The sequence below is a fragment of the Etheostoma cragini genome, chromosome 5 (assembly GCF_013103735.1).
Source record: "Etheostoma cragini isolate CJK2018 chromosome 5, CSU_Ecrag_1.0, whole genome shotgun sequence".
Taxonomy (NCBI): domain Eukaryota; kingdom Metazoa; phylum Chordata; class Actinopteri; order Perciformes; family Percidae; genus Etheostoma; species Etheostoma cragini.
In genome coordinates this window covers 23,635,804-23,654,997 of record NC_048411.1, presented here as the reverse complement: position 1 = coordinate 23,654,997, position 19,194 = coordinate 23,635,804, and the positions used below count along the sequence as shown (strand labels likewise).

Sequence of the window (19,194 nt, the reverse complement as noted above, 5' to 3'; positions counted from 1 at the left end):
ACTGAACCGGGTTGACATGAAAGGATATTGTTGACTGTGGTTAGTGTCACATTTACACACAAGAAGTATTGCGTTAGCTTGATCCGAGAAGGAATGACTCAATCATAACATAAATATGTCATCTCATGAATAAGTGATGAACAGCTGACGTACTGCATGTTAAGAGTGTTTTTGTTTAGCATGAAGTTATGTAAAGATGACATGATTGTTTATTATTGTTCTCTGACCCAAACAAAACATTATTTTTTCACAAAATACAAATTAATTGTTGTGTGTAGAATAAATGTCAGTGACAAAAAATGACCTGGGTGTGCATAAAAAAATTAAAATGAAAAAAAAGTTGTGGATGATCATTTGACCAGAGAAACCAATTCATTCTTCTCTTTCGGTTATAAATGTAATTGAATGTTGTCATACTGAAAAGTTAATCAGGATGAAAGAACACACATTTTTACAAAATGAGCAAACCTGTATGACAGTTGTCATAAAGATACAAATCATCTTTATCAATCATTTTTAGCATTTAAGTGGAAGTGACAAAAAGCACTGCACAAGGTGTTAACAGGGTAAAGGAACCCAATCTTGGTTGGTTTGCGGCCTCACTTTTTTCATTAAAGGATATGACATAGGAAGAGGGGAAGTTTATCTTTTATCTATCACAACTGCTTTTAAACGCCACCTTTAAGAGGTTTGCAAATATAAAACAGATCTCGACTCGTATGATTGTAATTGCATTACTAATCATCAGTCCGTATCATATTTGAAAACTTGAGTGGACTCAGGATGAAATACAGAGCAGGTATACTATGCTGTGGAACTCACTTCATTCATGCATTAATACATTTGTGTCTTAAAAAAAAAATCAAGGGATAGATTTAAAATGTTGTGATTGTGCACTTGCATATTGCAGGTTTTCTGATGGTGCTGTGGGCCTGGATGGCGGTTCTAATGCAAAGCTTGGATGCAGGACATGGGGCTAAGAAACATGCTGCTGCTGTTTCATGCAGACCGAAAGAGCGGACGGCCCTGACCAAAAGTGTAGTTGAAGCGGCCTTGGCAGGTTTTGTAAGTATCATAAATACTGTGTGTCTCTACAGTATGTCTGAAGGTGGTGTCTATGTGTGTCACGGCCCCAGTCTTCATCACACCGGTTGGTTGTAGTTGGTGGAGGTGAAGCAAATTGTAGCCACCTTCCGTGTTGAAGACTTCAGATGTAGCGATGCATTGTTATGGATGAAACTATCTACTATAACATTTAAATCTGTAGAAATGCATCTCTTTAACACTGTGGTGAAATGAAATTTTAACATAAATCTTCATACAATAGTTACCTTCTCATACTATTTATAATAGAAGAAAATAGAATAAGATCCTTTGTAGGTGTTTGATAGATTTTTTTGTGGGTGAATTATAACATTGCTGGCATGCCATACAACTGTAGTGTATAAATATAAAATTGCATAACCTGTTCATTTTAATGTATGTGATGAGCCTTTTGTGGCAAGAAAATGTGCATTTAGTCAGTGCTCTTGCCTGTGTAAATGCTTTTGTCTCCAAAATGTGTCTTTTCTCTATAAGACATTAACACATTGACATGCAGCGATAAGCGTTAATGTTGGCTTTTAAAACCCTAACTTTTGTCTAATCAACAGACACATTCTTTATGTGTGTGTGTTGCAGATCATTTTTAAGATTATTTCTTGGGGCATTTTTAGGCCTTTATTTTCACAGGACAGATGAAGAAATGAAAGGGGAGAGAGAGGGGGATGAAAGGCAGCAAAGAGACGCAGGTCAGAGTCAAAGCCACAGCCGCTGCGTCGAGGAGTAAACCTCTAAATACGTGCGCCTGATCTGCCGACTGAGCTAACCCGGCCACATGCTGAGACAGAGTTTACTGGAATATGTGTGATACAGCGAGATGGCAGACTAGATATATTATGTGATGAGCAAAATAAATCTTTCAATGAAATTCACTGTTGATCTTCTCTTCCAGGAGAAAGCCAATGGGGAGCACCTTGGTACTTGGCCCCCTGGCTTCCCTGAGCTCCAGGTCCACCATGTCCATGGGTCAAAAGTTCAGTGCAGCCTCCTCTTCATGTCTCAAGGCTTGGAGAAAGTCCTGGAGGACCAGAAGAACAACATGAATCCCAAAGATGGTTCCCTTCACAAGACGCTCAGGAACGCCATCTCCGGGGTCCACATGCTTGCAGCGTGTGCAAAGTATATTCTCGGAGGGGAATGCTCCCCGAAGCCACCCCCACCCAATATGCCCAAGGATGCGTTTGAGAGAAAGCAGTGGAGTCACACTCTGTTGAAGACAGCCAAGGACTATCTGAGGTGGCTGGAGAGTAAGTTTGAGGTCCAAATTTCAAAGGAAAATGGGAAAAATAAGGGAAAACGTAAAGCCCTTGAGGCAAAACATCAGTACTTGGAGGGGATTGGATACCTCTTGTAATCCAAGTTTGTGATGCAGATTGCAGTTTATGGCAGCTTTTCTTTAATGGTTTAAGATTTTACCAAGATATTTTTAATGCTTATTATAGTTATTACTATACTATTATTTTTATTATATGTGTACAGCATGTTAACATGTTTTTGAGACATTTGAAAATTGGGTCCTGCTTTTCATACTTTAATTTGAATAAATAGATGAAGTTGAAGTTTTCCACATGGTCTTAAGCAGATGAAAAAACGATTAAATCAGTTTTATATAACGGTTTATAAAAGTTGTATGGAATTTTGGAAAGTAGGCATATTTGTTTATTGCTGAGAGATCAGGAGATCAATACCACTCTCGTGTCTAAGGGTTGTATCAATTTCCTCATCAAACTCAGCAAGGAAGCAACATTTTATTATATATCCCAAAATGTCAAACTATTCCTCTGAAAATTATATCAAATTTTGCTGTTCCAATAAACCTCCTAGTTTTCAGCAACTGACATCGTTCCCATGTGACTGTAATTAATCAAGTTGCCAAAGAGGCGAATTAAAAGGCGCTCTAATACAATTCCTAATTACGTGTTTGTTCTCTCAGCCTTCAAAATGATTAATTGTTAGGCTTTGGCCATCTATCCCTTGTGTGCAAGCTACGTTGCCTGAGGTAGAAGGAGAAGCTGATAAGAATCACCTTCCCAGAAAGCCACCAGTTTGGACTCCAATCACTCGATTGAAATTTGTGGACAGATGGACAGTGCACAGCGAGGCAGATACGTCTGTCAAACTCCCATCAAAGCAATGCAAGACAACAACTCTGTAACAAAGATTAATATGGGCCTCGCCCTCCTCAAATTAGGTGATCAATTAATATTCAATTAGAAGTTCCGATGTTTGTGGCTCTGAAGGAGCTTCAAATGAGTATACATGTTAAAAATTAGCATTTTATGTTTTAACTAAACAACTTTTTGAATGCTGTCTGTATTATTTGTTTGTTCCATTGGTATAATGTTCATTTCTGGCTAATTAAATAAAAGGAATGCTTGCAGTACTATACACTTTTCTCTCGCCCATTAAACAAATACCTATCACCCTTGTTATGGATAAAGTACACACACACACACACACACACACACACACACACACACACACAGACACACACACGGCTCTTTACACATGTAACACAACAGCTCATTAAAATGTCAATAGCAACATTAAATAAATTCTGAATGTCACCAAACTTAAAAAGCAGAACCTATAAGCCATTTCATTTCACAGTTACTTTTATTAAATATCATTTTCATATTCATGCACTACATACAGAAGTAATGACACATTCTTTGCTCTTTTTAAGATCCAACATAAAAAATGAAGCAACTGTTACCTTCTTTAAATGAAGCCTAGTTAATGACATGAACCGGTTTGAAGCGAATCCTGATGGATAAGCTGCCTGCGATGTAGACCTGATGATCATCACAGATGAATGTAAGAAGCGTTCTATGCACTTATGAAGTGTAAATAATCAAATCACATACAGCATTTGTCCATTTTGAGGTTGGTCTTGGATGTGTCCATCTCTTTGTCTCTATGACCCCCAATTGTCCAAGACAGCAGTTTATTTACAGACTCTCTTCTCCAAGCACCTTTAGGTGTCCTAACAGGGACCCGTTTATTGGCCCGCTGCTGTTCCTTTGCTTCATAAACCCGAGAAGAAAGTCAAATGCTTAAACAGGAAGGAGCTCTGGAGGACTCTCTCCGTAGCAGTATTTTGCTTGAGGGTTTCGGTAGGTGTTCTCATGTTGAACACTCTGCATGACAGAAATAAATAAATAAATAAATAAACAAGTTAATAAATTCAAGTATGCCTTTTTTGCTGCTGAATGAACAGATTCAATACAAATACCATTCACTCAACAATAGAAACCATAAAACACAGATTTGAGGAATGTGTCTGATGCTCTTATTGAAAGCAACTGACAATAACAAGAATTAAATTATGAGTTTTGGAGGCAATTAACTGTGGGGAGATAAGGTCAAAGCCCGGGCAGAATGAATATGATTCTATACTTGTTTGATCCATATATGATACAAAAAAAAAAAAAGATAGTCAAGATCAGGTCATCATAACAGCTAAAATTTGTTGTTGAGTTTTTGACATTCTGAAAATTGAGGGTGCAATTGTAATGAGTCATTGTGAAACACAAATGAAGTGCTTATCTTCTGCTTTTCTTTTACAGCGGTTCAAAAAATACACAGATGAATATTATATGACTTTCAGCGGCCAAGAGAATGATTGCAACCCGTTGCAAACCCACCTCATGACCTGTCTAGTCGTACTTATACACTTTCCTTTCTGGATGTTGTGTATATGGAACTCTCCACCGCTCACATAAATAGAGCCCAAGGAAAGACTTTGGACACTTGGCTCAGCATTGCTGAATCTTTGAAATCCATGCTGTGGATTTGAGCTACAGCCTTCTTGCTTCTCTATGTGCCTGCATTTGGTCCCTTTTGTCTAATGCTGATCTCCCTGTCAATGCCTCTTGTTTGTTTCTGTTTGTCTGTTTTTGTTTGTCTTGTTTGTTATCTGCAGACATCATTCTTGCTGTTGTGGTTTTGTTGTGTCTCCCTCCTACTTGTATTTCCTCTCTTTGTTTTGTAGTGAAACATTTGATCGAAAGAAAGGATTGTGGAAAAGTTGAACTGTGCCTTCTTTGGTGTGTATAGTGCACTTTTCTGTATGTTGTCATCTGGACCAATGCTTTGCACTTTTGTTTGGCTGTTTAAATAAAACAAAAAGATGATAAATATTATATGAGTAGATTATGGACTTTAATTGCTAAGGCATAAGTGTGGTTGGGTATCTGTGGGACAACTGTTTTCACTAATCTTAGTGCCTAGTTTAAAATAACATTAACACAATGGATACGTTTTAGACGCATTCTGTGGTAAAACAAAAAAAAAGGATTGTGGTCCATAAGAGTTGGAACGTTTTAATTTTTTTAAATTTAATAACATACTTGTGAAGACGTCCTACACTTGGCCAGGCAGAGCTCAAAATGATCCTCCACAGCAGTGAAGAGATTCTGGAAACCTTCAGCTGCACGGTTCAGGAAGCGCTCAAGGAGAAGTTGCTAAAGCAGAGTACACAGATAAGAGAGTGAGAAGGTGTACAACACATTGGTACCGATTTCAATCTGTACAACTTGTTCCTTCCACCCCTCTTGGTCCCCTGCTATGTTTAAAATTCAAAATGCTAAATCAATGTTCAACTTTGGGGATTTAGTATCTGAATTCTTGCATTTCCGGATCAACTCTTTAAAATGTATGCATGCAGCAGTCTAGCATGATGCAACATGTGGACAGTGAGCTTTTTTAGATGACAGTAATAACCCAATCCCCTGAGTGTCCTTGATGTGGAAGATTACCTTATCAGGCTGGAGGCAGCAAGACACGCAATACTCATAGATGCTACAGCAGCCATTGGCCAGGCAGCTTTTACAAATGTACTGCCTGGAGCTGGGGGCATTTATGTTACAGCAGCCGTTAACCAGCAAGTCATTTCTCTCGCAGACATATCCTGTAAAACATTAACACAGATAAGCATTGATTAGAGGCACACACAAAAAACACTCTCACAGAGCTGTTTTGATATCATCACTGCATGGTGGTGAGTAATGGCTGCATTACATACCAAGTTCGTCTGTGAGAAGTGTCTTGCCCTGGATGGAGTTTCTGCACTGAGTGATCTGTCGGCTGCTGTTGCCCAAGTTGAAACGGACTTTCCATGGGATGCGATGGTCGGAATCTCTGACCTCTAAGAGTGTGCGGTCCCGTATGGTCCGCTCCTCCTGCAAAATTCACATAGAAAGTCATGAAATACCATTGAAGAACAACTCCACAAAGTTCAGATTAGGTTTATACATTTTTTATTTTTATTTGTTATTTCTCAGGGACATTATTAAATACATAATTTTTTAAGTATCATGGTTTTTAGCCAACGGGCCAATTTGCAACCCCAGTGTCTGGTCTGGCCTTCTTAAAAAGATAATCCAAATACAATTTTTAAAATAACTGCATAGTGTAAGTTACACAGTCATGCAGCAAATACATTGTATACTAATCAATTACATCAACATTTCACAAAGTTGAGACCGAATTACACAAAGCAACACATTACATAAAAACACAAACATTAGGGCTGGATTTTCAGATTTTCCAATAGTGCTGACAATCAACTTATTTTGATGTCTTATTAATAACAATGGTTTTCTCTATGACACATTTTTTCATTGAACAAAAGACAAATTTCCCACATTGTATACGTTGTCTTAATAAAGCAGCCGTACAAGACCGTTATGTAAAAGTTGAAAATGTCTGACTTCAATCAGATTGAGCTAAACCAACTGTAGATATACTGTATGGAGATTAAATGTTTCCGCAATATAATCCATTAATCTTTATAAGTAATCTTTTGGGCAAACATGCAGACGATTCGCTGATCTTAGAAGTTGTTGTCATATGTGATAGTAAACTGAATCTCTTTGGATTATTAATCAGACAAAACAAGTAACTTAACTATGCAACGCTAATTTCTTTGAAGGCATCTCGTGTATTAGCAGGAGCAGGACTGATTTAGGGCAACATTGGCTTTACTGGAATTTTTGCACCAATGTGCAGGGGCACCTTGATTTCCCAGAGCCAAAAATAGCAAACCCCATCTCGTGATTTCATAATTAAAAAGGTTTTCCAATTTAAAAAAAAAAGTAATCATATACCAAGGATCTTATGCAGACACCCCATCCACGGTGCAGAATATACTACCATTAGCTTCAGTGTAGTGTGAGTTTCTGTACCTGTTTAAGCGTGCTGGTGAGAAAATAGATGAGAGACAGTCCGAAGACTACTCCCAGCACCCAGCGCTTTCTCAGTAACCGCCGTAGCACCATCATAACATGGCTTTCTTGTGGAGATGCCGGTGACAGTTACAGTCTGGAACATCAAACCTCCAGGGGTATCAATTCCCTGACTGACGGATTTGTCAAGAATATGTAACGATGTATGCCTACGTGATGATGACTGGCTCAAAACTGTAAAACGAACTGTCTCTGTAAACTGACGTTAGCTAGCTAGCTTTTATTAGACAGCAGATGTGATAAATAACACATATATAACGTTAACGTTACCAACCAAGTGAGTTCGATTTTAACTCAGCTAACCCATGTTGCTGGTTTAACTTTGTAACAGAATTACGCTAAACGTACAATGGCTGTCAATGTAAATTATGTTCTGGCATAGCACAAACAGTTAAACGTTAACTGGTGGGCACGAAACGTAAAGCTAGTTAACGGTGTTTCATCATAAACGCCTGCTTTGTTAGCCTGCTGGCTAGCTGTCGTTAGCGTTAGCTTTCTGTCTCAGATAACGTTTAGCTAGCTAGACAGTACTGATGATTAAAAACTATAATACGCTATGACACAGTCTAGTGACGCAGTTTCGTCTCATTTGAAGAAAACGGTCCTTGTAATGTCCAACATTTCGTCTAACAAGCACTAACTGTGATGTTTTTCCAGCGAAATCTGACTTCCACCATCAGCAAAACAAATTTCCAACACACGGATATGGTGTGGTGGGAAGGAGGACGCTGATTGGTAGAAGGTCACCTCGTTGACGTCATACAGGAAGTTTTTCGAGCTGGACCGTCGGAGCATCTTTTGCAGCAGCATCCACCCATCAACATCCACCCATCAACCTAGCTAACCTAATACTAAATATGCCAAGAACCGAGGGGCAATTCACTGAACTAATTCAGGTAAAGTTGTCAACATTGTTTTTCGGCTTACTGTCAACGACTGAAACACACAAAGCAGGATGACTAAAGATGTAAGCTGTAAGCCGTCCTTTCTTTCAGTCAGAAACACTGTTGATTTGCATTTGCAGGGCTGGACCATGTGGTGATGAGCGGTGTGCCATGCAGAGGAGACACAGCAGCAACACGGATGGCATGCCCTCTGAAAGGTGGGAAGAGTTCTCAGAAGCAGCATAAGCCCTTTTTGTGTGTGTTATCTTAACACACTATATAGCCAAATGTATGGGGACCCCCTGTCCCCATGCATATATCCTGGGGCTGTTTTTTTTTTAATGATTTTGGCAAGTCCTCTTTGTTCCAGGTTAGCAAATCATAAATTTACAGCTTACAATGATATATTGGTATGCTTCCTACTTTGTGGCAATATTTTGGGGAAGGCCCAGCCCCACTTGGGACCTTAGCACTCCCTAACTCTGGTTACAAAACCCTCCCGATGCATAACTAAAAGAACAAGTAAAAACTTTATTATTTAACCTATTACACTGCAGTGAGTTGTTCCTTAATAGGTCTTGTTGTGATCCTACAGATGTCTACCGTCTTACTGCAAAAATCTTATTTTTGCCTGGGGTAAAGCCATTTATAAATTGCAATATTTCCACAGACTGTGCAAGCCACTGCCCAGCCTGCAACTAAAAGTACAGTATGTTCCAAAAAAGAAAAGGGTAGAGTGTAATGTCATCCTCTGGAGAAATATTGAATCACATGTATATACAGCATAATTGTGGCAGAGAAAAGACACCTATTGGGTCTCAGAAATACCTTTTGAAGATGAGATTTGCATTTGGTTAGGAAAGATACCATCTTATTTAACATGACACCAGATCTATAAAAACATGTTTTTCCCAGTTTGGTGTGGAAGAACATGACAGAGCCTTGACCTCAATCCCATCTAACACATTTGGGATGAAATGAACCCAGGCCTTATCTCACAAAGTACGTAGCTTGTACTGCACTTTAATCATTTGAGTATTTTTACCAATACAGAGACATAATGTAACATTCACAGATCCTTTTACATGGCATATCAGCAAAATATGTCATATTAAAAGAGTAAATTAAATAGGACATGAAAAATAATATAGCCATGCTTCTAGGCTAATGCTTTTTATTGCCTCCCCACTTTTTTTTCCATTTAGGAGCCGAAGCCAAACTCTGGGATCCGAGAGCAGCCTGGATGAAGGTGGCGTGTTTGACTGCCTGAAGCCTGACTCCCCCGCTTCACCCCAGCAGATCTTCTCTGGCCTGGTGGGTGTCCCCTCCGGTTCTGTCTCCTCTGCCCAATTCCAGGCAGCTGGCTTAGTCCTGGGCTCTCCCCCTGAAGTTTTTATCCAGATGACTGCATCATCCAGAGAAGAAGGGGGCCCCCACCGTACGGAGGGTGGACCTTTTCTCCCTCGGCCTCCCCCGCACCACCATCACCACCACTTCCACCACCAGCCCTTGCAGCACAGGACCTCCTCTCTGCTCCAGCAGGCCACCACAGCAGCTGGCTCGGAGAGGCACAGCTCCAGGGAAGAGGCCCAGGAAGACCCGTCTACCCCGGCCCCAGCCCTGTCTGAGTTGAAGGCAGTAGTCACATGGCTGCAGAGAGGCTTCCCCTTTATCCTCATTCTGCTGGCTAAAGTCTGCTTCCAGCATAAGCTAGGTACACCAGCTTGTGAAGTTATAGTGCTGCTATCAGTGCCTACTACTTTACACTATTATTACCCTACTCACAATAATGAATCATTAGCTGCATAAAGTGTAGTTTAGTGATGATGTTGCCCCTCTCTCCTGCAGGTATTTCTGTGTGTGTGGGCATGGCCAGCACCTTCACCTATGCCAATTCCACGTTTAGGCACCAAGTGTCATTACGGGTAAAAAAAAGACACTTACAGTGGATATGCTGTGTAGATACATGTAATATCCAATATTAGCTTAAACAACTGCTCATACTGATACACACTTAGTCTTAGGTTACATTCAGGTTAAGCTTTTCACACATGCATATACAGTATGTTTTAAAGAATAAACATGTTTTCATTTTATATTTTTCTCACTGTGAAGAAATCCAATGAAAAGAACACACCCAACCATGTGTTAGTCCACCTCTCAATAGTTTCCAACTTCCCTATCCTGTTTGTGGCTGTGACTTTTAGTAAAGGCTAGGTAATTTCATTAAACAGCTGGGTAATGTAGTTTTAATGTAGGCATTTGTTGGGGACTTTTTTCAGACGCGGATTAATACACTCTTGATTATTTAAAGCTGCTGGACGGTGTATTTTGGACCCTCAAAATAATCTGTAATGAAAGTGCAACCAAAAATGTTCTGTATTATTAAAAGTATGAAATTCCCCTGAGCACCCCTAACCCCTAAGAGATGAGGGCACATGCACACAAGCTCACAGTCAGACAGACTAATTATGCACCAGATAAATATACAGATTTTATTTATTTACAACATTATTGCAAAAAATCGAGTTAAAGTACAATTTAACATGTAAAGAAATTGATTGTAATGTTGCTAAAATAGTTCTCTGTGTCTCTTTTTTGTTACCAGGCGGAACGCTCTGTGTTTGTTGCTCTGTGGATCATCATGTTCCTTGCAGGAAATATAGTCTATATCTACTATTCGTTTAGTCATGAGGAGCTGCACAACAGGTATTGCATAAGCAGGTATTTTTAAGGTAGCTGTGTGATTCCTTGCCTGCCATCTTACGTTTTGGGTTTCATTTATACAATTAGGTTTTTCCTTTCATTTTGTGCTGTGTGAGACATTTTATTTAGACTTGTATTTCCTTTAGGGAGTGTTCCTGTTCTTGTCTGGTCTTGTCCTGTGAGTATTTTCTGTTTTATTTTATTTTGTTTCCAGAGCATTTCTCATTTTATTTTAAGCATTTTCCATTTTTTGTTGCCTTTCATTCTACCATTCCGAGTGATCAACAGACCTGCCTACAACATTTCATCTAGATGTTGTTTCCTTTTCTTCTAGCCTCATATTTGCCAAGCCCAACCTTAACAGCTTTGACTTCTTTGATCTGATCTGGGCAGTGGGCATCACTGACTTTGTCCTCAAGTACTTCACCATCAGCCTGAAATGCTTTGTTCTCTTTTTGCCCAAGATTCTCCTGGCCTTCAAATCCAGGGTAAGAAACACATTTTTATTATTTCTTATCGTTAGTTAATTTTGCCAACTTTCTCGTGGGACACAATTAGTCATGGGTTGGTACAAGATTGTGACGGTATGATAACCTTTAGCAAAAACGTCACGGTTTCATGGTATTACAGTACTGCAATGACAGTTCTATTTTCCTGGTAAAAAAAAAAATCTTTTTTCCATTGAACACAATTTATTTTATTTTTAAACACACTGCACACTGGCAGGGGGAGGGATTTCTAAACTGCACTTTCTGTCCTTGAAGAATCATAAAAAAAATATGTCATACCTTAGGAACGGTATGACAGAAAACGTCAGTGTTTTTTAAACCCTGATTTTTTCAAAACCTCACTATATCTTATATATCTTGGTATATCTCGGCAACCGGTCCATTTCTAGACACAATTAAAGTTTACACTATGTCTCTACATTATAACAACCATATAACCATACATCCAACAATCTCAACATGCAGTTATATTAGCATTGTAATAGACTTTTTTTCCTTGATTATGTGTGGTGCAGAAAGGATTGATCAGTTAGTCTATTTTCTGGTAATTGATTGATCATTTTATATCATCAAGAAAAAATTGAAAACTAATTTGGGGATTTGCAGCTTTCCTTTTGTTTTTATTATTTCAACCGAATTTTGGAGCTTATAACAGTCAGACAAGACATCCCCTTGTGCTCAGTGAAAGTGTGATTAGTGTTAAAGTATTTTCTGCCATTTTATAGACATTTCAAAGGTAACGATTAAACCATTTAAATTATAATCCTCTTAATTCATAATGAAAGTAATTGTTAATTGCAGCCCTAATTATGTGCATTTGACATTTGCCCAAACTGCAATGAATGCAAGCAACTTTTCCCCCAACCAGTTTATGTCAAACCTTTATACATTTGATCAGCTGACAGACTAAAAGCCCAAATGAAGATTAAGACTAACCTTTAACCTTAGTTTGAAAGCTATCTAACCTAAATTATTTCATTTCATGTGACTGTAGGCTAACTCTTCAACTTCTTTCAGCTGCTTTGCAGTAAAAGCCAAAAAACTATAAGAGCAAACAAGGGTGTTTATGTCCTTTTAAACACATGGCTGAGCTTTTAGATCAGGAAAGTCTTGTGTGACACGCTTACATTTAATCTGAGTTTAAGGTTCTAAAAAACTGCCATAATCATGCTTATCCATGACATGATATAGACAATGATTAAGTTACGGGAAGTTCACCGACAAAGTAGTGAAACTTTGGTAGATAATTTAAAAAAAGAAAATCTGCTCAACTATGATGAAATACTCCACCGAGTGAAGAAAGTGCTGAAGGGTCACAGTGTGAAACTGTTTTGTATTCATTAGGTTTTAAATGGTACTCCTTAGGTGAGCTTATGCAATGTTGGTGTCTGTGTGCGTGGTTAGTCTGGCCTGAAGCAACAGAATATGACTGTAAACACACACACACACACACACACACACACACACACACACACACAGACACAGATATTCTTCAATGTCCATACAGGTGCAGCATATTCCTGGTGTGTGTTTTTGATCTAGATGGGGGGAGGAGGAGGGGGGTTACAAAGTATTAGGATTACATTTTCCACTGATAAACAGACCTACAGGCCTATCGGAAACCACAGCAGCCAGCATCTGAGCTCATTTGCCCTCGAGGGGGTTGAACGGGTGAGGTCATCCCTCCCTGGAGCTTGACCATTACCTACACACACACATACACACACACTCACACAACATATACTATGCACACATTTATTTGATAACTTTAATGGGACATGTTAAGTTTTACAGAATCCCTAATTGCATTATCATTGTTTTTTACTGTAGAGGCCAAAACAGAGGCCAAAACAGTCCCATCTATTATGAACTCCATGAAGTTGCATAATAAGCCGTCTTCATTACTGCATCCAACTGCAGATACACTAATGATCCTACATAATCACCACAGTCAGCGCAAGTCTGCACAAGTGATAGCAGGCACGCATACAAAAATGTTCCATGACGGCTTTGTTTTAAAAGCTTAGAGGGCTCATATCCACTGCTTGTGTATGAATCATGTTCAATGTATGTATGTCTCCTCCGTGTGTAAGTATTTTCTCTTTTGACATATGCAGTAGTTTTTAAATTTAGTGGTCGTAACAATCAAACTGGGGTTTACTTTCTGCTCTGTTGGTGCCGATCCAAGTGTCTGTTCTGTTGGCTTCTGGGAAGATTTCATGCTGAAGACTTTCTGCAGCTGTTCAACAGGAGCATGAATAGGACTACAAGCAATTATTATTTAAATAGCTGATTGAATGTATATTGGTCTTTGACATTTTTTGATTCATTAAATTAATTGTTTCTAAATTGTCTTAATAGACCAAGGTGACTCCTTTATTTGACCAACATTGCAAAACCCAAATAAAAAAAATAAAAAAAAATAAGAAGAAGTTGGTGCAGGGTGGGTTAAAGGGCAAAGACAGGATGGGTGCCATTCTTGCTACCCCGTGGACTTTTCTACAACTAGCAGTGCCATCGCGCAAAGCTCTTAAGAGTGGGTCCCGGTTTTGATTGTAGCGTGCACAACCAGGCAGACGTCGCGATTTACATCCCGCCGTTGGTTCCACCCGTCAATAGTTGGTAGCAGTAAAGCAACAACAATCAGAGTGTTACCAAAGGCAGCAAAGAAAAAGAATGCTAGCAAGCAAACATTTATGTACACAATGCATGATTTAAGCTACTAAAACATTCTGCATTACAATAAATTTACGAGGAAGGAAATGCGCTCAACACGCTTGTTACACATTACACATTGTGTTTGATGAGAAACAGTATATTTAACTTTTGTTTGTTTACAACAAAAATTCACAGGATACCTTTAGAAGTAAGTCCCAAAAAAGATATGGATATGATAATACAGCCCCCCGGTTTAGTTGATAAATTTGAACAATTTAAGATTAACAGATTTAAACCCCACCCACTTACCCCCAATGCAAATCAATACAAATTTGATAACAGTAACAGTGTTACAGATTAGAATGTAAAGTTATGGATTTATTTGTCTGTTTCTTTGTGTAGTTATGGACTGGATAACGAGATCAGACAAAGCAATGAAACCAAATAAGCAAAAAACTACTCAAACAAGGCCTGCAGTGGAGCTTACTCAAACTCCTTGGCTTGTGTCCAAACTTTAGATTTGACAGTTTTTACGTGGGCGTGATGGGCACTGTGGGATACGAGGCTGAGGGGACAATAAGGAAGATGAATTAGCCACTAGCAGAGGCCTTCCTCCCCTACCAACCTGGCTGCTCGTGGCTCTTTACCCACAGTCATCAATCTTTGTCAGTGAACATCCAGGAAGTCATTACGCAAGCTGGGATGCCACGGGGGCCATCGGGGAATCAAGTTCGCCTTCATTTTGGTCACCACGGTTTTTAACTGTCCCCAATTCACTTAATGCACTTTGTAGCAGTCAGAATTTGTTTTTTTTTTGTCTGGGATTATTTAGGAAAGGGGATATTTCAAAGGCAGCTAGCAAGCCCCCATAGGGCTGGGTTTAATGTGGGCACTGAGTAGCAGGTGGAAAGAGTGGCTGCCAGTTTCCCTTGCAGTGTGGGGAAATTGCCTGTACTGCTGTGAAACTGCGGATCTCTGGACAGCAGCCATGTTTGGGCTAGAGGCATGCTGTTTTAAGCTTTTAAAACTGCACTACTCTTGACTAGATAGAAGAGTGCCCCGAAGCGCTTGAGCACTTTCTGCTTTTCGCAACAGTTAGTGAAAGGATCAAAGAAAGAATACATATGGTCCTAATTTAGTATTTTTTAATTTCATTAAAACTTAGTTAAGACTGCTGAGATCCCATTGTTTTTCCATGGTTTGTCTTCAAAAACACTGATAGTCTAAAAAGCAAAATATTTAGTTGGCACCTTGACAGTCCGTGCAAGCTGCATGTAGACACTAAGTTTCATAGAATCATCTAAAGGGGCCTCCGCCGCTATTTATAATTGTGTGTCTTTGTCAAGGGTAAGTTCTACCTACTGATTGAGGAGCTGAGCCAGCTGTTTCGGGCCCTGGTTCCCATCCAGCTGTGGTACAAGTACATCATGGGAGAGGACCCCTCCAACAGTTACTTCCTGGGAGCCACACTCATCATCATCTACAGCCTCTGCAAGGTAATCAGCGCCCGGTGGTCAGGATTAATATTGTTCTTGTACATTATTTTTTTTTAGATTTCAGATGCTACTGTTCAACAAAAGCAATCACTATTGCAAATTTAGACCACACAAAACGTAATTACTGCATAAGAATGAATCAATAAGACCTAATAGTGTCTGACAACAGATAGATGAAAAACTCCTGTAAAGAACAGAGCTCAACTCAAGTGAAGGTGCCTAAAATATAAAAATTGATACTCAAAGTCTAAAAACCCACTAGCACTCTCCTCGAGTGTGCTTTGCTTATGACACCCCACAAAAGGAAAGTGTTGGATAGAATAACCAAGATAATGCTGATCTTGTTACTAAAGTCTTACTGAAGTTTGTGGTGCCAGACTAAAGGTCAGTGGGTCCCTCAGGTTAAAATCTTTTTCTGGGAATTTTAGCAAGTCTCAAAGCGATGCTATTTATGAGAGATTTGGGATTCACAGGAGCCACAGTTCACATGCATGCAGAACTGCAGGGCCGGTCCCTTAACACTAGCCTACTGTATCACTGACAATTATTGATCAGTGTGTCAAAATAGAAAACATTAGGCTCTTAATAACATTTTGTATTCATAACAATATTGTATTATTGTACAAATTTGCTTCTATAAATATCTTCAAAAGATTTGAACTTAGGAGCAAAATTTGCTCCTTGGGAAAAGTTACCGTTTGGCCTTGTTCATACTAATCAAATGAACTGGACTTTGAGGTCAAGTGAAGTTGGATGCGAAAGCCCCCTTACTGCATTATATTCCATTATATTAAGTGTTTGAACTGTTACCTGCTACCAGACCCACAGACCCTTAACTTCAGATGTATCCACCCAAAGGTCTGTTCTGAGCCAGGAAAAACCCTGACACAGCGAAGGTTGTCACTGTCATATGTTCTGTAGTGAGTGCGGACATTTATAGTGCGAGTTATTTTTAGAACAGCAGTGATTCAGCGGGATATAGTTGTAATGATGGGCCAGTTCAGCTTATTTGGGTGGACAGTTTCCTGTCTGTGTCTGCTGGGGTGGGGCACTCTGGTATTATCAAAGATCAGGCCATATCAGCAGTGTGTCAATTTTCGGGTGTGCTAAAATGCTTGATGTCCATCAGTGGTTGATTCCCTGTTGTCATGCTGTTTGTGTCACATGGAACAACAGTGAGATAAAGTTCCCAAGAGGAAGAAACTAAGCATGCGTAGGCAGTAAAAACTGCACAGAGCATTGATCACTTCGAGATGGCTTTATTACCTCTAAGGATGTAATGGATTTGTTTCCTTTTTTGTTTTTTTAGTTTTTTTTTAATGAAACTTGGGTAAAGGGTGTAGCATGGGCCAAAAGGAACCCATTACATTTCAAACAGCTCCAAATCACGGGGAAGACACACAAATTGCTTTTCACTTTTGTGAACACTGTGAGGCAGGGCATTGCCTTGGCGGAGGTCTGCACCCTCTGAATGCCCTTCTAGTTTTAAATAAAATCAATGTGATGAGAAATGCTACACCAGTGAGTTTCTTTAGAAGTGCTAGTAATGTATCTACTTTGATATCAGTCGGTTGGTTTGTCTGTCTGACGGTAGCTTGGAGTGGTCCACCACTTTGGTCCAGAAGTTTTATACATATACTGGACATATGTATAAAATATGTCAGTACATATATAAAGATTTCTATTTCCTTTAAGATTACTTTTGAGAGAGAGAGAGAGAGACCGGTCGGATGAACTGAGTCAAGCCGGCCACGTGGATAGATTTATTTTAACATATATTTGAGTTATGTCCCCCTCACGATGAATTGTAATCGCTTTGGTGACCCCTTAACATTTTCATCTTGCCAGATCATCAGTTCTAAAGTGTCCAATGCTTAACTGAAAACATAAGGTAAAGTTTAAAAGAAAGTCAGAAAAAATATGAAGGCTTGTAGGCATTTGCAATTTTTGTTATTAAAGAAAACTGTCCTTTGTCTGTATTGTTTTACAGTCATTTGATATCTGTGGACGTGTGTCTGCCATACGCAAGGCCTTGGTCATGCTTTGCAGCTCTCAGGTCAGACTGATTTAACTCTTTTCACATTTCAGTAAACACACACACGTCTATGTTCAACTTGGCATCTTTGCATTAAGATTTCAGAATAAATCTAGAAGAGTGAGGTTTAACCTTTTTAAATTAAACTCTCTGTTTGTGTCTCATCCAGAATTATGGAATTAGGGCAGGCAATCAGCAGTGCAGGGAGGCGGGTGATGTCTGTGCTATTTGTCAGGCTGATTTCAGAGACCCCATAGCCCTTCTCTGTCAGGTAAGGACTCAGTACACTTGTTAAATGGAGGTTAAAAAATTGAAGTGAATTATAAGTGACAGACACAAACTTAAAGAGAAACTCGGCTGAAAAGCAGTGGTTAATCTCCTGTATCCACGGCCGGCATCACTGATGGGCGCTTTATGTTCCTCTGCAGCACGTGTTCTGCGAGGAGTGCCTGTGTTTATGGTTCGACCGGGAGAGAACATGTCCGCTGTGTCGCTCCACTGTCATCGAGACCCTGCGATGCTGGAAGGACGGCACCACCTCAGCTCACTTCCAGATCTACTGAGTTATGGCAACATATCCCATGCACCCAGCAAGATGTGATTGTGCTGTAACACGAGTTAGACAATGGTGACGGTGGGTCATCTTTTGCTGTTTATATTAGTGCGGTATTTTATTTAAATCAGGGTAAAGAGTTGACGTACCACACATTACGTAGGGAGGTAACTTTATTATTAGAGGCATTTGAAAAGACCAGAAAATACGTTGATCAGATTATTAAGTGTGCTAAATGCACAAACCATTTAGCAACATGGAATGACTTAAAAGAAACATAAAGCTTGGACTTTTTTCAGTTTTAGAATTGGTCTATAGTCATATTGTTATGGCAAAAATCCTGTTTGTGTACATATAGACTTATTCACTGTTTTACTCTAAACACATGATAGACAAATGTAAATTCTAACAAAATTTGGATTTATTGTGGTGGTAATATAAATTGTCACAGCATTCACACTCTTTGTGTTAAATTTAGTAATTTTTGGTAAACTCTAAGATTTTGTCATCTCATCTGTTTGCTGTCTATATAACTTGCCCTATTGTATTACTTGTCAAGTTTTTCAATATTTATTTTAAAATGGGATATTTACAACACAACATGATGTCTTAGAATGATAGTAAGTACAAAATCAGTAAGTCTGTATGTACAGTTGTTCTTCGTAAGCAAGCGATTTATTTATTTAAGGTGGTGTGTGCCAGCAAGGCATCATAATCATACCCTTTTTTAGATATCCAAATTTCCATACATTTACATATTCATTGAAAGGGAGCTCATGTCTGATCATTTTTCATGCTTTTCCAAACTTTTTTTTCATTGTTCTTCCTTAAGAATATTGTTTATATGAATCATTTCCTTTAGAATAGTCATTCTCGGGTTGTATAATAGATACTATGATTTTAATGCAGAATGCACTGCAGTGCAGAGGTTTTCCGTTTTAAATTAAAGTACTTTTGCTCACTGTGTCAAGTGTATTTCTCGTCTAATTGCAATGACAGAATGA

At 39.1% G+C, this 19,194-nt stretch overlaps 3 protein-coding genes across 4 annotated transcripts; 2 read left to right on the top strand and 1 right to left on the bottom strand.

Moving 5' to 3' along the window:
* The first annotated feature begins 655 nt into the window (after positions 1 to 655).
* On the top strand, positions 656 to 3,488 carry LOC117945365. Its single transcript, XM_034872822.1, has 3 exons — positions 656 to 799; positions 911 to 1,065; positions 1,994 to 3,488. Exons 1-3 carry the CDS (start codon positions 784 to 786, stop codon positions 2,453 to 2,455), a joined length of 633 nt encoding a protein of 210 aa, XP_034728713.1. The 5' UTR covers positions 656 to 783; the 3' UTR covers positions 2,456 to 3,488.
* Positions 3,489 to 3,702: 214 nt separating this feature from the next.
* On the bottom strand, positions 3,703 to 8,048 carry spring1 (SREBF pathway regulator in golgi 1). Its single transcript, XM_034872834.1, has 5 exons — positions 7,290 to 8,048; positions 6,128 to 6,284; positions 5,862 to 6,013; positions 5,454 to 5,567; positions 3,703 to 4,241 (listed from the first exon to the last, which is right to left on the bottom strand). The coding sequence occupies exons 1-5, from the start codon at positions 7,383 to 7,385 to the stop codon at positions 4,158 to 4,160; spliced, it is 603 nt and encodes a 200-aa protein (XP_034728725.1). The 5' UTR covers positions 7,386 to 8,048; the 3' UTR covers positions 3,703 to 4,157.
* Positions 8,049 to 8,108: 60 nt separating this feature from the next.
* Positions 8,109 to 19,153, top strand: rnft2 (ring finger protein, transmembrane 2). 2 transcript variants are annotated; one of them, XR_004656787.1, is made up of 11 exons: positions 8,109 to 8,245; positions 8,374 to 8,451; positions 9,439 to 9,947; positions 10,082 to 10,158; positions 10,842 to 10,942; positions 11,274 to 11,427; positions 15,453 to 15,602; positions 17,593 to 17,658; positions 17,807 to 17,908; positions 18,066 to 18,357; positions 18,421 to 19,153. XR_004656787.1 is itself a non-coding variant. In XM_034872831.1 (10 exons), exons 2-10 carry the CDS (start codon positions 8,405 to 8,407, stop codon positions 18,198 to 18,200), a joined length of 1,341 nt encoding a protein of 446 aa, XP_034728722.1. In that variant the 5' UTR covers positions 8,109 to 8,245; positions 8,374 to 8,404; the 3' UTR covers positions 18,201 to 19,153. The 2 variants fall into 2 exon arrangements, 1 of the variants encoding a protein (XP_034728722.1); XM_034872831.1 differs by having other exon boundaries at positions 18,066 to 19,153.
* The last annotated feature ends 41 nt before the right edge of the window (positions 19,154 to 19,194 follow it).

Excerpts from the sequence above, each read along its gene's own strand:
- LOC117945365 (XM_034872822.1), top strand. Across the intron at positions 1,066-1,993 it reads AAGCGGCCTTGGCAGGTTTT|GAGAAAGCCAATGGGGAGCA; the intron begins GTAAGTATCATA and ends CTTCTCTTCCAG.
- spring1 (XM_034872834.1), bottom strand. The coding sequence starts at position 7,385 with ATGATGGTGCTACGGCGGTTACTGAGAAAGCGCTGGGTGCTGGGAGTA. Across the intron at positions 6,014-6,127 it reads ACTTCTCACAGACGAACTTG|GATATGTCTGCGAGAGAAAT; the intron begins GTATGTAATGCA and ends AATGTTTTACAG. Across the intron at positions 4,242-5,453 it reads AGTGTAGGACGTCTTCACAA|AGTGTTCAACATGAGAACAC; the intron begins GTATGTTATTAA and ends TCTGTCATGCAG.
- rnft2 (XM_034872831.1), top strand. The coding sequence starts at position 8,405 with ATGCAGAGGAGACACAGCAGCAACACGGATGGCATGCCCTCTGAAAG. Across the intron at positions 8,452-9,438 it reads GATGGCATGCCCTCTGAAAG|GAGCCGAAGCCAAACTCTGG; the intron begins GTGGGAAGAGTT and ends TTTTCCATTTAG. Across the intron at positions 11,428-15,452 it reads TCCTGGCCTTCAAATCCAGG|GGTAAGTTCTACCTACTGAT; the intron begins GTAAGAAACACA and ends GTCTTTGTCAAG.